Consider the following 18,161-nt stretch of genomic DNA (forward strand, 5'->3'; position numbering starts at 1 on the left):
TTGAAACTACTGTAAAATGGTATATATATATATATATATAATATATATATATATATATTATATAATATATTATATATATATATAATATATATAATTTCCCCCTAAATCCACTTTAGTTACCATAACACATCCTAATAAGAACAGTAAGGGAAAGCGTGGCTCAGTGTCGAACCAGTCGAACTAGAACCCAAATCACTTCCTTCCACTGCTGCACACAAAAAGATAAAACACTCCCTAAAGTAAAAACCTGACTGATGTCATTCGTGTAATTGCAGCCAGCGTTTTGTCTGATAGTTGAAACTGGTCCAGATGTGTTCACCAGTCCTGACTGGACTTCTGTTTGATGAATTTTAGGCACACGTAATAGAGCGCCATGAAGACCAGACAGACCGCCAGCAGGACGAGATAGCACGAGTACAGAGGATACTGGTTCATGTTCATGGCATCCACCACCTCAAAAGACAAACAGAGAGAGGGTTACAGGATGAGACCATGTGCAGTACGTCCGTTTTAATACTTGTGTTCATTTATGTACAATTATTTTACAGCCAGAACAGAATGAAACGTATGTGTATTCGTGTGTTTGTTTCTAACTCACGTGTATGCCGTCCACATTGATGGTGATGTTTCTGATGGAGACGGGGTACTCGTTGCCTCGGAACTGCACCTGCAGCATGCCCTCAAAACCCCAACGCATGAAGGAGGCGTGAGAGAACCACGAGGCCACTGAAAGGTCAAGAACGGGCACAGGTGTGAACGCCACAGACCGACCAGCTGTTCGCTGTCCTCACACATGTCTTAACCGAAGGGAAATGTGTTCATCTCCTCACCAAGCCACATATTCTCCAAGCTGATGACGAAGCCTCCGGTCAAATAGAAGACAGTGAACAGGGCGTTGCCCATGAAGGCGGAGGTCTGCAGGGTGGGCAGCGCAGCGGCCACAAACAGAGCCATGGCTCGGCTGCAGTAAACCATCAGCCACACCAGCAGGAAGTTGAGCAGGAAACGGTCCGGAGCCTCGTTAAGACCGGCCAGCCAATAGATGGGCAGGCCGTACACCAGGGTGAACACGCAGTGCTCCGGTAACTCCCCCAGGACCTGAATGTGGAGAATGCATCCGGTAAAAACTACAGAAATTAAGAAGAATTCACACATTCTGGATCCTTGATTCTGGCTTTCCAGCACCACATTACTGTACTGTACATTACACCGAAGAGGGACTCCAGCACGGAGCGAGACTGACCCCTACTGGAGACCACCGTGGTTTACCTTGGCGAAGAAGTAGGAGGTGACGGAGTACATGCCGTCCTCCAGCTCGTGGTAGAGCATGGCTCTCTCTGTGTGACCTGCAGAGAACAGGAAGTTAATCTGATGAGTCGCAGCATCCTAACCTCTAGCATCTGGAACTGCTCCTCAGTTTTCTGCATGCTGATACACAATACAGCAACACATGTCAAAAGGTAAGTAACAGTATGGGCACTTTGTAGTCACTTCACCTTGAGCTCTCTATCTTGAACTTGGCTCAGTGGACGCCGTCTTGCTATCTCTGCAGTTGATTATAAAATAACTCAGGATTCAAGACTACAGAGTCCGACGTTATCGCCCACACATCTTTATAATGACTTCTTAAAAGCCTTTTATGAACTTTTCCAACTGTTCTGAACGTTCGGTATCTCACTTCTGGCTGGTTTGTCTTGTTACAGTTTATCTCCATTGACTTGATGCACTTCTGATGACTATGTTCTCAGACCGCTAAGACACAACTTAACTATAATGGAGTATGGTTCTTTTCACAGAGTTTTCTTTCATTTTCACACACAATTTTTTTTTTTATCACGTCTTAAAGATAATGTTTTGTTTCGCTATTTTTGTGAAGTTTTTGATTTGTTTCACTTTGTCTGTATGGACTATGTTGTAATGCTTGTTATACTGGCTTTGCTGGGTTGCAGCACCTCAGAACTATAATACAAATCTTTAAAATATATGATGGAGAAGACATGTGCAGACGTTTCAGTAAAGTTTGTTCTCACAATATTTTCAAATCTCGTTCCTAATAAAGATAAATCTGTTTCTGCTGTGTCAGCCATTTCACTCTGCATAAAAAATTTAAAAAAAGATGCCAAGATGACTGACTTGCAGACTGGCAGCTGTCGTTACTCACATTTCGCTATGACGTCCAGCACCACCGCGAATGGGGTGAGAGCTCCGATCATGTAGAGCAGTGCCACCGTGTCCTGAATGGACAGACGCGTCTCTCCTGCCCCGTAGTAGAGACAACCGACCAGCAGGGACATGAGGAGGGCCTCTAAGCCGTGAACGAATAAGGTGCCCAGGTCTCTGAAGTCATTGTACATGTGCCGCCTGAGGGAGGAGATGAACACAATGAGCGGATTACATATATATCTGATATTTGCTGATTTTGATCTCACAATAACCAATAAACAACGGATGAGATGACTGCCACCAACCTGAGTCAGGTATAACACATGTACACTTCCTGCTGCAGTTGGGAGTTTATGGAAAACATCACGTTTTGTTTTTACCTGATGAGAATCGTAAACTGGTGAAGCCGGCCAGGCCGCCTGTTACTCTGCTTGGAGATAGTGACCACTTCCTGTCCTTTAACATTGCTCTTCTGCTGAGGGCTGCAGGAAGACAGTGTCTGTGTTAGCACGCTGGAACCAGTTTCCAATACATTATTAACATTAAAGCATGAAACACAAATAATTTTGCCTCGGAATCGGGTCATTTAAAACACAGCTGAGTTGTTAGTTGATATCCAGTTGTTTCAGGATGAAGGGATGCAATGAGAGGAGGACGAGATAAGCGGAAACACAATGTGAATGTCTAACCCTGTCTAGGAGAAGGTGAAGAAACGAGGGCAAACTTAAACACACTGCTACCTTTCAGTTTGTGTTGGCGCTGCGTTGGTCCCCGCTGGCTTCCACATGTGATTGTCTGTGACTCTGACTTTTTCCAGGAACCGCTCGGCCAGAACCGTGGAACGCTCCAAACACTCGGCCTCCCGCTCTGGACTGCGCCGGTCTATACTGATCAGATCAACTGGACACACACACACACACACACACACACAAAATGGTTAACGTCGACTCCTAGGATGTTTCAAGATTCATCATTAATTTGATTTGAAACATTTATGTGCATTGGTGTCACTTTTCTTGGTGCTCAATTTCCTCTAGGCCAATGAGGTGTGATAACAACTGTCAAAGATGGTTATCGGCGCCGGAAATAAACGCCTTTTAATGCTGTTTTGACAGCTCTCCACACACACTAACCATAGAAGTCAGAGGGGTTGCAGTATCGGGGGCAGGGGTGTCCGAGGGAGGTGAAGTAAGGCACCATGTCACGAGCAGCGCCACAGTAAACGGCCGAACCCGACGACAGCAGGACGACGAGGTCGAATAGCTGGAAGATGTCCGACCGAGGCTGGTGGACCGACAGCAGGACGAGACGGTTCCCCCGAGCCAGGCGGGACAGGGTGATGACCAGGTTGTGGGCCGTGAAGCTGTCCAGACCTGACGTGGGCTCGTCCAGGATCAAAATACCTGAAATGTAAAAAACACCAGTTCGATAATCCATAAAAAGACACGACTCTCTCGTCCGAATGGGGGGGGGGGGGGGTTCATCTTATCAAGACAGGCAATGAGATGTGTGGATAATATTTCAAGGGTGTTATATTGTCTATTGCATATTAATACTCCACCCTGTCCACACTGTTGGATTTGAAAGGCTGTCTTTGGTTATGAATATTGATACACTGTGTGACTATTGTTACAGACAAATAACACGCAATACCACTGTTAACAACCTTTAGAACAAAAAACTTATTTTCTAAAATTATAATTCTAACATTTATACACAATACTTTTTAAATTACAATATCCTTTCAAACTAACACTTGGTGTTTTACAGCCACAAGCTGAATTGTAATTGTGTTAGTACGTCATAAAGAATATGCCATAAAAAGTCACAGTGTCATAAAACAAAAACAAATAAAATCTGAAATTGCTTCAGCCATTATTATTTTTTTGCCTGGAGGTGGCAACATAAACATACATTCCTGTAGGTGGCGAAGGTCGAAGTGTATAAAACTCAAACCTGAGCAGAATCTGCCTGCTAAATGTCACCAACACTTTTAATTTGGGATTTTATGATTAAATTACAAGCCAGTTTGAAAAAAGTAAAAATTAGGGGAAATTAGCAGTTTCAAGAGGTTTATTTGTCCCTCACCGGGGTTCCAGAGAAGCTGGACAGCGATGCTGACTCTCCTCCTCTCCCCTCCAGAAACGCCTCTGACGTAATCGTTTCCCACCCTGGTGTGAGCACACTGTCGCAGCCGCAGCTCTGCGATGACGTCATCCACCTGTGACAGAAAACGGCCCAACATTACAGTAACTTATAAAAGCAGTCTTTTTCTTTTCTTTCTTTTTTTCCCATCTTACTATATTTTGAGGGGAAATACTTGCACTGCCATCACATCTGGTCCAAAAATGGAGCTTATATGTGTGTTATTACGCAAGCCTGACCTCTCAAGTATGAGGCCCGTGTGTGTGTGCGTTACAAAGTGTCCTCGTGCTGTGTGCATCCTCTTGCGTGTTTATCTCACCCTCTGGTCCCTCTGGGCCTGAGTGAAGTGGGTGGGCAGCCTCAGCTTGGCAACAAAGGCCAGAGTTTCACGGACAGTGAGGTGAGGGAGAAGACGGTCGTCTTGGCGGACATGAGCGATGCTCTTCTTCACCAGCTGCGGCGTGTTGGGCTTCCCGTTAATCAGAACCTGACCGGATGTCATTGCACCGCCCTCATTGCGGCACGTTATTATGTCCAGCAAAGATGTTTTACCGCAACCTGGGAGAAGATGAGCGTGTGTTTAAAGCAATGATGACGCGTCAAAACTAAACAAAAAAAGTGTGAGGCATTGATTAGTCTCAACATGTAAAATATGTTTTTACTTCCTTTATTTCTAGTTCATGCAGCTGGATAAAAAAAAAAAGATTAAACTTTTTATTGTTGTGTGCAATATGTTTCATGTTGTATACGTGAAACTTGCTGCTGACACGAGTGCAACTGGAACAAATGACATCTTCATTAATCAGGGTATTACATTTATAACCCTGATTAGAAACTGTAATACTTAACAGCCAGGTGTGTGTGTGTGTGTGTGTGTGTGTGCGTGTGTGTGTGTGTGCGTGTGTGTGCGTGCGTGTGTCACCTGAGCTGCCAATGACGGCCAGCATTTGCCCGCTGCGGACTCGGAGGCTGAGCTTGTTGATGGCTGTCTGCTTGTCCCCTTTTATCTCCCACGGCAACTTGAACTCCGATAACCTCTCGTACCACGGGATTTGAGCCGCCGTGTCCACCTGGGAGCACACACACACACACACACACACACACGCAGACACAGACACACACTTACACAATTAAGACATATACAGCCACACGTGCATGTTCAACATGCACCAGTTAAAAGCTGAAGATACGTTTGCTTGCATGCTCACTGTGTCTGTCCCGTCAGTTACCTCGAAGTGCAGGTCGTTGACTTGCAGTTCATTGCACCCTCCGCTGTAGGTGAAGTAGAGGCTGCTGTCTTCTTCAGAGGAGAACAGCTCGGTGTCTTGATGCTGCTCAAGAGGAGGAGAGAGCTCGACTAGTTTTAGAGAGGCAAGCACTCATCCCACATTGTTATCTGTGTCCATATCCAGAAGAATGCACTGAAAGTAAAGATCAGCGTATATGCAACTCTTTTTTTTAAATGTATTATAAAAGCATTATTTTTAAAGTTGCTAAATTTTTTGAATAATATGAATAATTGATGAATTGTTTTTTGCTTGCATGCTCACTGTGTCTGTCCAAAATATTTTTGGAAAAATTATACATTGCTACAGTATCTGCAATTAACCTAACCCTAACCCTTACACTTTATCAACCATAGATTTATTGTACGGTTTTAGTCACTCATTTATTTTAATGATCACTGTGTGCATGCAAGAGGATGTTTGAGTGCGTGTGTGTGTGTGTGTGTGTGTGCGTGTGCGTGTGCGTGTGCGTGTGTGTGTGTGCAAATAGTTGCCGGAGACCTTTTGTGGGTGCAGAGTCCATTTGACAATGTCACTAATATTTCCATTATGTAATACCCAAATAAAATAATGGTCAGAATGCAGCACATGCTTACACCACAGCTGCTGTCCACTAAACAGTGGAGAAGAGATAAAAAACTACTTTGATTTTGCCTAGAAATATGAAAGCAATAGTTTTTTATGTTGATGTCAAATAAATATACAATTTCTTTTAAAATTGCGGTCCTATAAATGTTGAGGGACATAATCACTAAAACTGGACTCTTTTGACCAAAATACCCACATTATTATATTCGATCTGACTTAACCAAAGTGTATCTCTATATTAACAGAGGAACGTCAAACCAAAGCCTTGTGATCCCATGTAATGAACTGACCTGTGGGGAGCCGTATGCATGATTGAGGCCAGTATCTGTGTCCATGACGATGCAAGATGCGGGTCGACGTTTGTGGGGTCAAGAGGTCAATGCCCCTCTTTTTCTTCTTCTGTTAGGTTCCTCTCATCTCCCTCTGCGGTTACCGGCCTTTGTTGCTCGTTGTTCGTCCGTTGTTCCTCTCTTCTCCCTGTTAGATGGGTTGACTCCAGTCCAGCAAAGCGTCCTAACTCATGTCACGTCAGTTCTTCATCTGCTCTGTGCCGTTACTCGTAACTTTGCTGGTCCCGGGGCACAACTTCAGGACTGAAGTGTCTGCCAGTCCATCTACTTTTTTTCTTTTTTTTTGTCTTTTTTATAGAGCTCCAGATCAAAGTTCTCAGAGATAACACAGCGTTCACTGTGTGTTTATGGTTCCTGAGAGACACCACTGCTCTCGCACTGCAGCTCTGACCGGGCAACGGGTGCAAAGAAACAAAGTCTGTAAGACAACTCATATTTAGAGCTTCACTTCCTGTCAACGTGTCGCGTGGATATAAACAAACTGATCTGAGGCGGACTCCACTCACGGTTGTTGTTTGGAGTAGCGGACTGGCCGGCGACATGAACACATTTTATTCAATGCAGTCGGTGGAGCCAGAGAACGGGAGCAAAGTTAGAGAGTCCTTCAAGTTTGTGTCGGAGGGGAAGAGGGCTGAATGGGGGGACGCTGGAGAGGAGCCATCAGAGCCCTCCTGCTGTCTCAGTGTCAGGAAGATCTCCTACACAGTCAGGTAAAGAGTGTGTAAGAGGAGGACCGGGAGACAACAGCACACTGAGAACACATTGTTCACACACAGACATTGTTCTCTATCATTATGCTCATACGCCGCCAGCTTTGAGTCACATGATCTACACATTTATGATGACAGAAGAATGAATGTAACGCATGAGAAGTTTAAACTTTTTGTCAACGTGGTGTCAAATGATGATTTGTGTGTGTGTGTGTTTTCTAGTGAGCGTGTGGGTCCGTGGTGGGACTTACCCTCCTACAAGAAGCGATGGACTCGTCAGATTCTCAATGACGTCTCCCTCCACGTGGACAGCGGGCAGATTATGGGCATTCTTGGCAATTCAGGTTCGCTCTAACTCAGTCCAAAGAGCAAAGTGTTTAAACACAACAACAAAAATAAGCCAATCAAATAAATCTTGTATCTTTAGGACCTATAAGGTACATTTTTAATGAAGCGTTCGGAGCGAATTAGTGATTTAGACACTGTTACATATTGAAGAGGGTAAACTAGAACATTTCGCAAGATCTATATATATATATAACACAAGAAAAAGCGATTCTGGATTTTCTACCAAACAATTTAAAACCCTGTAAAAAAAACATGATCAAATCACCAAAATAGTGTAATTGAATTTATTTTCATGTGTATGTTTTTCACAAAGCACAGTATGTTCTTGTGCTCTGCGTTGGATAGTAGCTGTAAACTAGAAAATGTCGGCGGCCATACATCTCCTCTGCCTCTCCTCCTCTCTGGGTACGGAGCGTCTCCAGTATATGCCAGATTTATTTAGTTACATTTAAAGTTACAGTTACATCTAAAGTTACAGTTACATTTTATGTTAAAGTTACATTTAAAGTTACAGTTACAGTTACATTTTAAGTTACAGTTACATTTAAAGTTACAGTTACATCTAAAGTTACAGTTACATTTTATGTTAAAGTTACATTTAAAGTTACAGTTACATTTAAAGTTACATTTTAAGTTACAGTTACATTTTAAGTTACACTTACATTTAAAGTTACATTTAATGTTACACTTACATTTAAAGTTACATTTAATGTGACACTTACATTTAAAGTTACATTTAATGTGACAGTTACATTTAAAGTGATGATAAATTTCTTTTCATGTGTATGTTTTTCACAAAGCACAGTATGTTCTTGTGCTCTGCGTTGGATAGTAGCTGTAAACTAGAAAATGGCCATACATCTCCTCCTCTGCCTCAGTCCAAACAAAGCTCTCTGGGTACGGAGCGTCTCCAGTATATGCCAGATTTATTTAGTTACATTTAAAGTTACAGTTACATCTAAAGTTACAGTTACATTTTATGTTAAAGTTACATTTAAAGTTACAGTGGCGGCCCCCACGCGTGCAGGTGGTAGTTCGCGCGTGTGCACGTGGCCGTCGGATGGGGCAGAGAGGTGGATACAAGATTCCCTACGTTTTGATCCATAAATGGTGTAAAAAGAGTGAAAATTGTGAGACTTGTGGCAAAATACGTTTTATTTTTTTAGGGCTTTCGGTTGCTCCCTCACACTCTAGCAGGCGGCTCTCTCACTCTAGATCTGAACATTCCGTGCCATCCACTCCCATTATAAACGAGAAAAGGCCGGGCGAATCTTTTCGCCACTTAAATGCACACGATTCCCGATCAGGCCGCACGTTTTGATGTATTTTTTACGCATATGCGAGCAGCGCTGCTGCTTGTACGCTCGATCAAAGTTCTGCCGATTTAATAATAATAATAATATAAAAAGAAGCCTGCAGGACTTGCAGTGTGGCTCTATGAGCCTGCTGCTTCGCATTGCCACACCGAATAAAAACAATGCAACAGATCCTATTTATTCCGGTTAAAGCTCTGGTTAAGACTAAAATCTAAGAAATCCTTCTATTGCCAATCTAAAAAAGTTCTTATATTTTAATATTGTATGTCATATGTATCCATATTCATCTTGCCTTGTAAAGGCTCAGGAAAGACCACGTTGTTGGACGCCATCTCAGGGAGGATTGGAAACCGTGGCACACTGTTGGGTGAGGTGTTCGTTAACGGCATGAAACTGAAGAGAGAAGAGTATCAGGACTGCTTCTCTTATGTACTGCAGGTAACACACAGACTTAAAGTACACAATGCATAAACACAGACAATCACTTGTATATATTTCCTTAAGAATAAATCTAGTTTTCTGGATATTTCAAATTGGGCCTTCAGCTCATGCCAACAAGAGGAAAACACAATCAAACACTTTGATTCGTTTGCAGAATGTGAGTGAAACCAGTATCTTGTGAAATGCATCTTCTCAACAGCTAATAAAAGAGTGTGCTCGGTGGTTTGAAAGTAGTTAACACCTAATCCAATGCACATTTCACTGTGCCCTAGTTCTCATCACACACTGACATCAGGTGAAACTTTACCCCACGGTATCACATGTAGGCATGAATGTAGGCTGCATGCAGACAGTGTGTGTGTCTATGTGTGTGTATTTAAGTTGCCTGTGTAGTTAACCACCATTAAATACCAAACTCGATGAACAAAAAAAACTTTAAAAGGTATGTATGAAATTAACTAAAGGCCCTTGCTGGCCTCCTCATACACTTAATCTCTCAATGAGATGTGCTCAAGTGTATCCAAAGCTTGAATTAAAAATACTGGCTTAAAACTGGCCTTGCTTCCTTTCAAATCATCTCCCTCTTCTAGCTGATAGCACCCCTCCTCTGCTCTCTAAGCCTCGTCATTAACTTCCCCTGCTAAGCTGTAGATGAGGAGGTGATATGAGCTCCTGATATTAAAGTTATTCAGATGAGCGTCTTAGGAGAAGTGGGATTGGGAGGCGCCATGTGTTAATTGAGGCAAGCAGGTTCAAGGCATGTGTGTATCAGTGTGTGTGTGTGTATGTGTGTTTGTGTGTGTGTGCATATGTCTGGGGCAGAGGTTCCAGTCGGCGTATATGAACATACACATATCCAGAGAACTGCTGTCCGTGCCCTATGTGGATGTGCACTCGGCAAAGATACCGTCGATAAATACTCAGAAATCGACACTTTTCTGTTGCTAATAGGGAAGCATTGGATGTTTACAATAAAGTTTGTGCCAGAGACATGTTAGGTTTTATGATATATTGAAGTTTGAGACAAGAGGAATATGAAGGAAATAAAACTGATGAATTACTAGCAGCATTGTCGTAACCTTTTCTTTAACCCATAGTCTTGTTACTCAGCTCTCTTGGAAGGAAAATAAATGAGGAAACTATTTTACAATATATTATCCTTAATTAATAGTGTCTTCCTCACTGCATCTCTGCCATCTCTTGCCATTTCTTATATCTCCTTACTCTCTCTGTCTCGTTCTCTTCCAGAGTGATAACTTGTTGAGTTATCTGACGGTGGAGGAGACGCTGACCTACACGGCTCAGCTGGCCCTGCGGAAACACTCGGCCAAAGCTATAAAGAAGAAGGTGACTTTTCAATCTGATTTCTTCAGCTGAAGCATTTCTCCCGGCTAGAGAAAATATCTTTACTATGCCAAATAGTCACAGCTATTTCAAATAGTATATATATATATATATATATATATATATATATATATATATATATATGTATATAATCCATTTATGTATATATATATATATATATATATATATATATATATATATATATATAATGTCCAAAATCAGGATAACTAAGAATATAAACTAGATATAAACATTTCTTCAGAGGTCAAACAAGTTGGATATTCCTTGTAACTCCTGTGTCTAATGCACTCCTCTAAGTATACTAGAATCTGTATTGTACCAAAATGTTCTTTGCTCGATGCAATAGATCTTAAAATCACACCTTATACAATCACAACTCGCAAGGTTATAAATGTGCAACTCACGATTTTGAAATAAAAATAAACCTCCTGACTCTCACTAAAAAATACTCAAAGAGGAGTAATACACTGGAAATAGTTATACTAATTTGAACTGTGAGGAACATTGTTTACAGTCAGCCTTTGATGGCAGATTTTTATATTCACAGTCAGCTGACCCTTGACCTCTGCCTCCTGTGCAGGTGTCGGCGGTGATGGCCGAGCTGAGCCTGAGTCATGTGGCCCACAGTGTTATTGGAGGCCGTGTTTTCCCAGGGATCTCCGGGGGCGAGAGGAGGAGGGTCTCCATTGCCGGCCAGCTACTTCAGGACCCAAGTGAGTACCTCTGCAGCTAGGAAAGAAGAGTTTTATATTACTGAAGGGTCCTGTTGCTGCTGGTTTAAGGTAATTCAAGGTCAAATCCATTATCTCCTAAATCCTTAAAGCTTTACAGAACTCAAAGGAGGAGATGTGGAGTAGATAAACTTAAGCAGAGGACGAAGATTATACAAAAAGGTCTGTGGCACAATATGAGAAAGTTTTGCTCACTCTGGTTAGTAAATGATGAGAACACATGCCATTTCATACATATGCTGTTGGAAACAACAGGACTGGAGGCAGGACTGAGCTATTTGAGAGAACAGAAGAAAGTTCACTACAGAACCCATCTCTCCCCAAAGAGTTTTAGAAGTCCACGCTGAGAAACAAAGGGATCTAAGTAAGAGAGGACTAGGAAAGGAAAGAGAAAAGGACAGAGGGAGCGATGGAGAAGCATAATGAAAGACTGGGTTATCACACCACAAAGGGAATGAGCAGAGACACACCTGTGTGTGTGTGTGTGTGCACGCGCATGTGTGTGTGTGTGTGTGTGTGTGTGCTTATCCCAGGTGTAGTTTATCAGGTCTACATTCCTCCAGGGAGATTGAAAGGTCTCAGTCCTCATTCAGGATTAGACTGGCCATGGAAACACACACACACACACACACACACACACACACACACACACACACACACACACACACACACACACACACACACACACACACACACACACAGAGTAATGAGGAGTTCCCATTTGATGCCTTTCCAATCAACCAGGAAATGAATTAATCTCACAATTATAGCATCTGCTAATTCCACACTGCTTTCATAATGCAAAGAGGCAATCTTTTAATTGTCCTAATTAGAGTAATTAACCAAAAGGAAAAAAAGGACTCACTTATCTTCACAAGTGAAGTCGGCCCCGCTGAGAGTCCTGCATGTGCCACTTAATAGAAAAGTACATTTAAAAGTTTCCAACTTAAAAGAAGAAAAATAAAAAAGTTATTGTCCTGCCTCTCTCTTGTTCTGGATGCGTCAATGTGTGACAAACCGGCGTCATCGGGGTGATGTCATTGCAGGGGTGATCCTATTGGATGAGCCGACCACTGGCCTGGACAGCATGACCGCGAATCAGATCGTGGTGCTGCTGGCGGAGCTGGCCAGGAGGAACCGCATCGTCATAGTAACCATCCACCAACCACGCTCCGAGCTCTTCAGGGTGAGTGTCCAGATGAACTTAAGAAAAGAAGACAGAGTGGCTCATGGGCAGACAACGTCCAAGTCTATCGAAAAAGTAATTCTCCTGTCCGTACTGGACATGAAGAGATCCCCTTTGAATGTGATTTTAATGGAAGTGATGGGGGACAAAATCCACTGTCCTCCTTTCTGTTAGTCAAATTAAGAGGTTATCTTCAAAAGTTACAACCTTATAAGTATGTAATTTCCTCTCTTTGTTTCGACAGACGTTTCCTTGCTGAGCTGCAGTGGAGAGATAGAAACACTATATTAACTTCAGCTAAACTTTAGAAGTCATTTGCAAGTCATTGTCCTCCATCTCTTGCATTACATTAGGAAGACATCTTTTCTGTGTCATGATGGACAGGGAAAACATTTACGGCAAACAAAAACTATGCAATGTACATGTGGGCATGCATGTGATTATTGTTTTCAGACCTATATCTAACCTTTAAACACAGAACACTCATCATTTTTCTGTAGGTTAGTTGATAGGCATGCTGAAGATATTAAACCATTTGTGTGTGTGTGTGTGTGTGTGTCCCAGGTGTTTAGCAGGATAGCTATAATGAGTCGGGGGGAGCTGGTGTTCTGTGGGCAGCCGGAGGAGATGGTGGACTTCTTCAGCCAATGTGGATACGAGTGTCCAGACTACTGTAACCCCTTTGACATCTATGGTACTGCATGCTGTACTGTAAATTAAAGCCGCACAGCTATCAAAAAGAATATGTACATTTCAACAATATACAATGTATATCAAAAATGAAGTGTGTGTATTGAACATTCAAATGGCTGTGATGTCAAACAGTGGACTTCACCTCAGTGGACACACGCAGCAGTGAGAGGGAGGCAGCCACCTTCAGTCGCATGCATGAGATCACGTCATCCTATCAGAGGTCCGCCATCTACCAGAGCATGCTGGGAAAAGTGGAGCAGAGCCTGCAGCGGGTGAACAAGCCGGCCATCCCCTTTAAGAGCAAAGAGTCACCAAGCGGTGCAGCCAAACTTGAAGTTCTGCTCAGGTCAGTGCCGAGCGAGTCTTCAGTACCAGTGTAGTCATCATCTATAAAAGGCAATAAGTAATTACTGCCTACTACAGAAATTATACAATTATGGAGTAGATGTATTCATCTCATACCCTTCTTGTGCATACAGACATTTGTTAATCGTTTCTGTTATCTCTGGCACTTTTCTATCTCTCTCGTTCCTACTATTCTCCCTCTCGCCCTTTGTGTGTTGCCATCTGAATATGTACCTGAGCACATGTGCCATTGTATGTGTTTACCTGTATTTTCACTGTGTGTTCTTTGCGCAGGCGGACGGCAAGAAACCTGTCCCGAGACCGGATGGGTGTTCTGATGCGTTTGTCGCAGAACCTGATCTACGGTCTCTTCGTGGCCTTCTTCGTGATGCATTTAGACAACGACGTCAGCAAGGGGGCCGTGCAGGACCGCATCGGCATCATCTATCAGAGCATCGGGGCCTCGCCCTACACTGGCATGCTGAACGCTGTCGCTCTGTGTGAGTTTCACACCATACATCTGCACACAGAGAGGGGAAAAAACATATTTAAACTTTTTTTTTTTAATTGAAGTAGAAGTTTTTGACAGAGGGATCTTTTTTCTTTTTTTTTCAAAGACTAAACTCAAGAATTTCTACGAAGCAGCTCTGTGCTGAACTGGTGTGACACCACTTAGTCTCGGTTCTCTGGAAAAACTGGAATGACCAAAGCCATTTAACTGATAACATCACTCAAAAAATTATCTTACAAAAGACGGATGTGATGACTTAAGGGAAATTCTGAGGCGGATGAAGTGTGTGTGGTACCTAAGTAAAAGTTACGCAGCGCGTGTGAAACGTCTCTATCTCAGCCGCATAAACTCGCTTATCTCTCGTTCAGTAGGTGAAAGTTGTCCGCTGCAGGTTTTGATCCCTTCAGCAGAAATGAGTGGAGTCTAGCTTTGATTGAGCTCGGTGAAAGAGACTTCATGTACTTTCAGTGTCTGTCGTAGGTCAGAGTAAAAGATTAAGTGATGGGTTGGAAGTATAGTAGTGGTGTTAAAGATTCAAACTGCGGTTGGTCATCACCACACAGTAGTAGTTTACCGACAGGGACAGAAGGACCTTTACTCCATTTAGAGATCACTGGACCCAAGAGCCTTTTAGACCTACACCCATACACTGTCGGTATTATCTGGTTCTATATGTATGTTAGTATTTACAGCAGCTCGAATACAGATACACGTTCACACATTTACTGCATAGACACAGAGAGAAACAACTACAAGTCAGGGCCTTATTTTATTTTGTGGTATGTATTTTTTGTAACAGCTTGTTTAAAGAGGGCTAAATGGATCTTAACAAGTGTTGGCAATAGTTAATAAGGCTTTATTAGAACATATCTTAATATTACCTGTATACATTGAGTGTCTGCTAAAAGATGATGAACCAGTGAAGGATATTGGCTTTATGCGGTGATTATCTCTTCTCTGTCTTCTTAAGCTGTCAGCTGAGTGTAACATCTTAGCTTTCGGCCTCTGGCTGTCACAGATACTGAGGATAAGAGATGTGATCAAACACTGAGCTGAGCAGAAGTCAAACTAGAGTTAAAAGGTGATTAAAAGCACTCCACAAGCACCCAAACAGCCAGAGGCAGTGGTTGGAAGTGGAATACTGACCTTGAATCTTATAGATAAAGACTGATAGGAACAGGTTTACCGAGTTGTCTGAATGAAGCAGAGAACATCTGCGAGTCTGAAACATGGACTGATGGCAAACGGCCAGCTTCAGACATCAAGGACCTGGCTTGTTGGAGCAGGATTTTAATTAACATGTATTATTACAATTTCTAACATATTTATTGAAGTAATTTAGGATCTCTGTGGGCTTTCAGTATGAAATCTTTCTCCTCATCACATTATATTCTCTCTCTCTGCGTTTTCTCAACAGTCCCGGCGTTGCGAGCCATCAGTGATCAGGAGAGTCAGGACGGCCTGTACAGCAAATGGCAAATGTTCTTAGCTTACATCTTCCACATCCTGCCCTTCAGCATCCTGAGTGTCTTCATCTTCACCTCCTTCCTCTACTGGTGGGTCGTGTGTATGCGTTTGCCTCGGGGACATCATGGATTCAACAGATCTCACATTCGATACGTCTACCTTGTTAACAGCCCCGCAGGTTTTCTTCTAACAAACTGTTGAGATGTTGCTTCATGGTAAAAGTATTAAAAAATACATTTACAAATATCTTTTTTGGTGAAATAAATCAGAATCTTTTATGTGTTGATGCGTCTTGAGGAAAAGTGTGTGGCCTTGTACCAAACTATCTTTTGCCAACAATGTGCTGTTAAAATAGTAGTATTATAATAGCATACCAATATATATCAATTTGTTTCTATGGAATTATTATTATTATTATTAGCAGTACTCGTAGTATTGTCACATATTTATTCGAGATATTGACTTATTTACAGCACATTGAAAACATCTCAGAAATGTTTTCTTTAATATATATATATATATATATATATATATATATATAAAAAGATTATATAAACAACAGAGAATATTCAACAACAACTAAATATTTCATAAAAATTGTAAATAGCATTATGTTGGCATCACTATCTTTATCACTAAATGGCAATTCAACAGTTTAGTAGAGCATGTTTTTAGACAATAACAAACTATTAATTCAGCATATATATATATATAATAGAATAATAATCAACGATCAGAAGTTATTTAATTTCATAGCAAATAATACATTTTAATTGTGTTAGCTAAGCCTCACTACCTTTACCGTAAAATTGGTAACGCATGTTTTTATAAAATTGGTTTGACCCTTATGAGACCTTTTTTGTTTAATCAAGTGACATAACTCATGTTGAAAAAAATGATGCTTACCTTTGCAAGGTATGCCTAACAGAGTCCTCATGGGGTCTGTAGTGTTTTTGCTACAGCAACATCTAGTTGATGTTTCAGCCTAAATCGAGTGGTATAAATGGCTCAATCAGCTTGAAAAACTCAACACATTTTTCACTAACTTCTATTTTTTCGCCTGTGATCCTCTCAGGGCGGTGGGGATGCACCCGGACAGCGTGCGCTTCCTGTGTTATTCTGCCGTCGTCCTGGTGCCACATATTATAGGTGAGACAAGTAGACTCCCAAGCACGTATTTACAGCCATCGTCTATTTCCTCAAAGCGAAGGATTACAGGGACACACTAGTGTGCTTAACTCCATGTTTCATATCCCATAACTCTAAAAGCTATCAGTGTTTTAGAAACACAAGTTTACAAATGTATTGGATTTAAGTGTAGATCTTTTTAATGTCATGTTTCCACTGTTAATGGCTTTACATGCATTAGTATATATATATATATATATATTGTTTTTCCTCAGGTGAGTTGTTAACTGTGGTGCTATTGGGAGTGTTCCACGACCCTAACATGGTCAACACTGGAGTGGCTCTGCTCAATATCGCAGGGATCTTAGTGGGATCTGGCTTCCTCAGGTGAGACACCCAATATGTGTTCAACTTAATTAGTAAGTTTAAGTGACTTTAAGCCAAGCCTGTTGTGATTTGAACCTTGAATAGGCAATAAGCTCTTCCATGTGAAGGAAGGCTCCTGGTAACGCACCTTCCTCTTCCTCTCAACAGGAGCACCCAACAGATGCCGATGGTCTTCCAGTGGCTCAGCTACCTGACCTTCCAGAAGTACAGCTGTGAGCTGCTCATAGTCACCGAGTTCCACGGACTCAACTTCACGTGCAGTGAGTTGTTTTTCACCCCGATGGGACCATCTTCTGCTTCCACTTACCCCCGAGAATGAATAGGGACCCATAATATATCATCAATTAAAACTTAACGGTTATATTCACAGCTCACAAACAGTATACACTAGCTTGAATAGCATTTTAAAAAACATGTACAAATGTTTTGCCAGTGATTTATGTTGCAAAGGTTCTATTACTCACATATTCCCCTTATCACTGGGAATATGTGTTTTGCCCCTGAAAGTAAATCTAGTCCTGAATCACATTTGCAATGAAGGAAATGTAATTCACTTTAATCTTTTCTTCTATCAATGTTTTTTTTTTACAAGTGCTCTAACTGAAGCCATCTTTTAACCCGGACACATCGTTAACCTTTTCCCTCTGGCGTGTTGTGCTCTTGCAGATATTTCCAAACCTTTGCCGGGAACCTGCATGATCACTCAAGGCAGTCAGGTCATTGACGAGGGTTATCCTGGCGCCCTGTCCCGATACACACTAGACTTTGTCCTCCTCTACTCCTTCCTCCCCGCTCTCATGCTGCTGGGTGTGATCAGCTTCAAGATCAGAGACAAGCTTGTACGGCACTAAAACCACAGACACGCGTTCTTTTGTTTAAAACAGCAAGATAAACCGAGTTTGGTTGAGAAGATGTGAACCAGATTTAGAGGACAGATTTACAGTATGATGTTAGTCTGAGAAGATGGGGAATACTGAAGTACTACGGCTCCTGCTAACATG

The 18,161-nt window shown here is 42.0% G+C and overlaps 2 protein-coding genes across 2 annotated transcripts; one reads left to right on the forward strand and one right to left on the reverse strand.

The window, feature by feature from the left end:
* Nucleotides 1–315: 315 nt before the first annotated feature.
* abcg8 (ATP-binding cassette, sub-family G (WHITE), member 8) lies at nt 316–6,517 on the reverse strand. The gene is made up of 13 exons (XM_034552432.1): nt 6,473–6,517; nt 5,538–5,639; nt 5,231–5,378; nt 4,628–4,866; nt 4,252–4,384; nt 3,297–3,566; nt 2,904–3,063; nt 2,544–2,645; nt 2,162–2,361; nt 1,270–1,346; nt 831–1,098; nt 599–726; nt 316–453 (listed from the first exon to the last, which is right to left on the reverse strand). Exons 1-13 carry the CDS (start codon nt 6,515–6,517, stop codon nt 316–318), a joined length of 2,010 nt encoding a protein of 669 aa, XP_034408323.1.
* A 555-nt stretch (nt 6,518–7,072) lies between these two features.
* Nucleotides 7,073–18,011, forward strand: abcg5 (ATP-binding cassette, sub-family G (WHITE), member 5). The gene is made up of 14 exons (XM_034552512.1): nt 7,073–7,242; nt 7,465–7,586; nt 9,208–9,344; nt 10,596–10,694; nt 11,293–11,425; nt 12,490–12,629; nt 13,194–13,323; nt 13,455–13,668; nt 13,962–14,167; nt 15,596–15,734; nt 16,721–16,794; nt 17,049–17,160; nt 17,308–17,420; nt 17,827–18,011. Exons 1-14 carry the CDS (start codon nt 7,073–7,075, stop codon nt 18,009–18,011), a joined length of 1,974 nt encoding a protein of 657 aa, XP_034408403.1.
* The last annotated feature ends 150 nt before the right edge of the window (nt 18,012–18,161 follow it).

The sequence above is a fragment of the Cyclopterus lumpus genome, chromosome 15, assembly GCF_009769545.1.
Source record: "Cyclopterus lumpus isolate fCycLum1 chromosome 15, fCycLum1.pri, whole genome shotgun sequence".
NCBI classification, from domain to species: domain Eukaryota; kingdom Metazoa; phylum Chordata; class Actinopteri; order Perciformes; family Cyclopteridae; genus Cyclopterus; species Cyclopterus lumpus.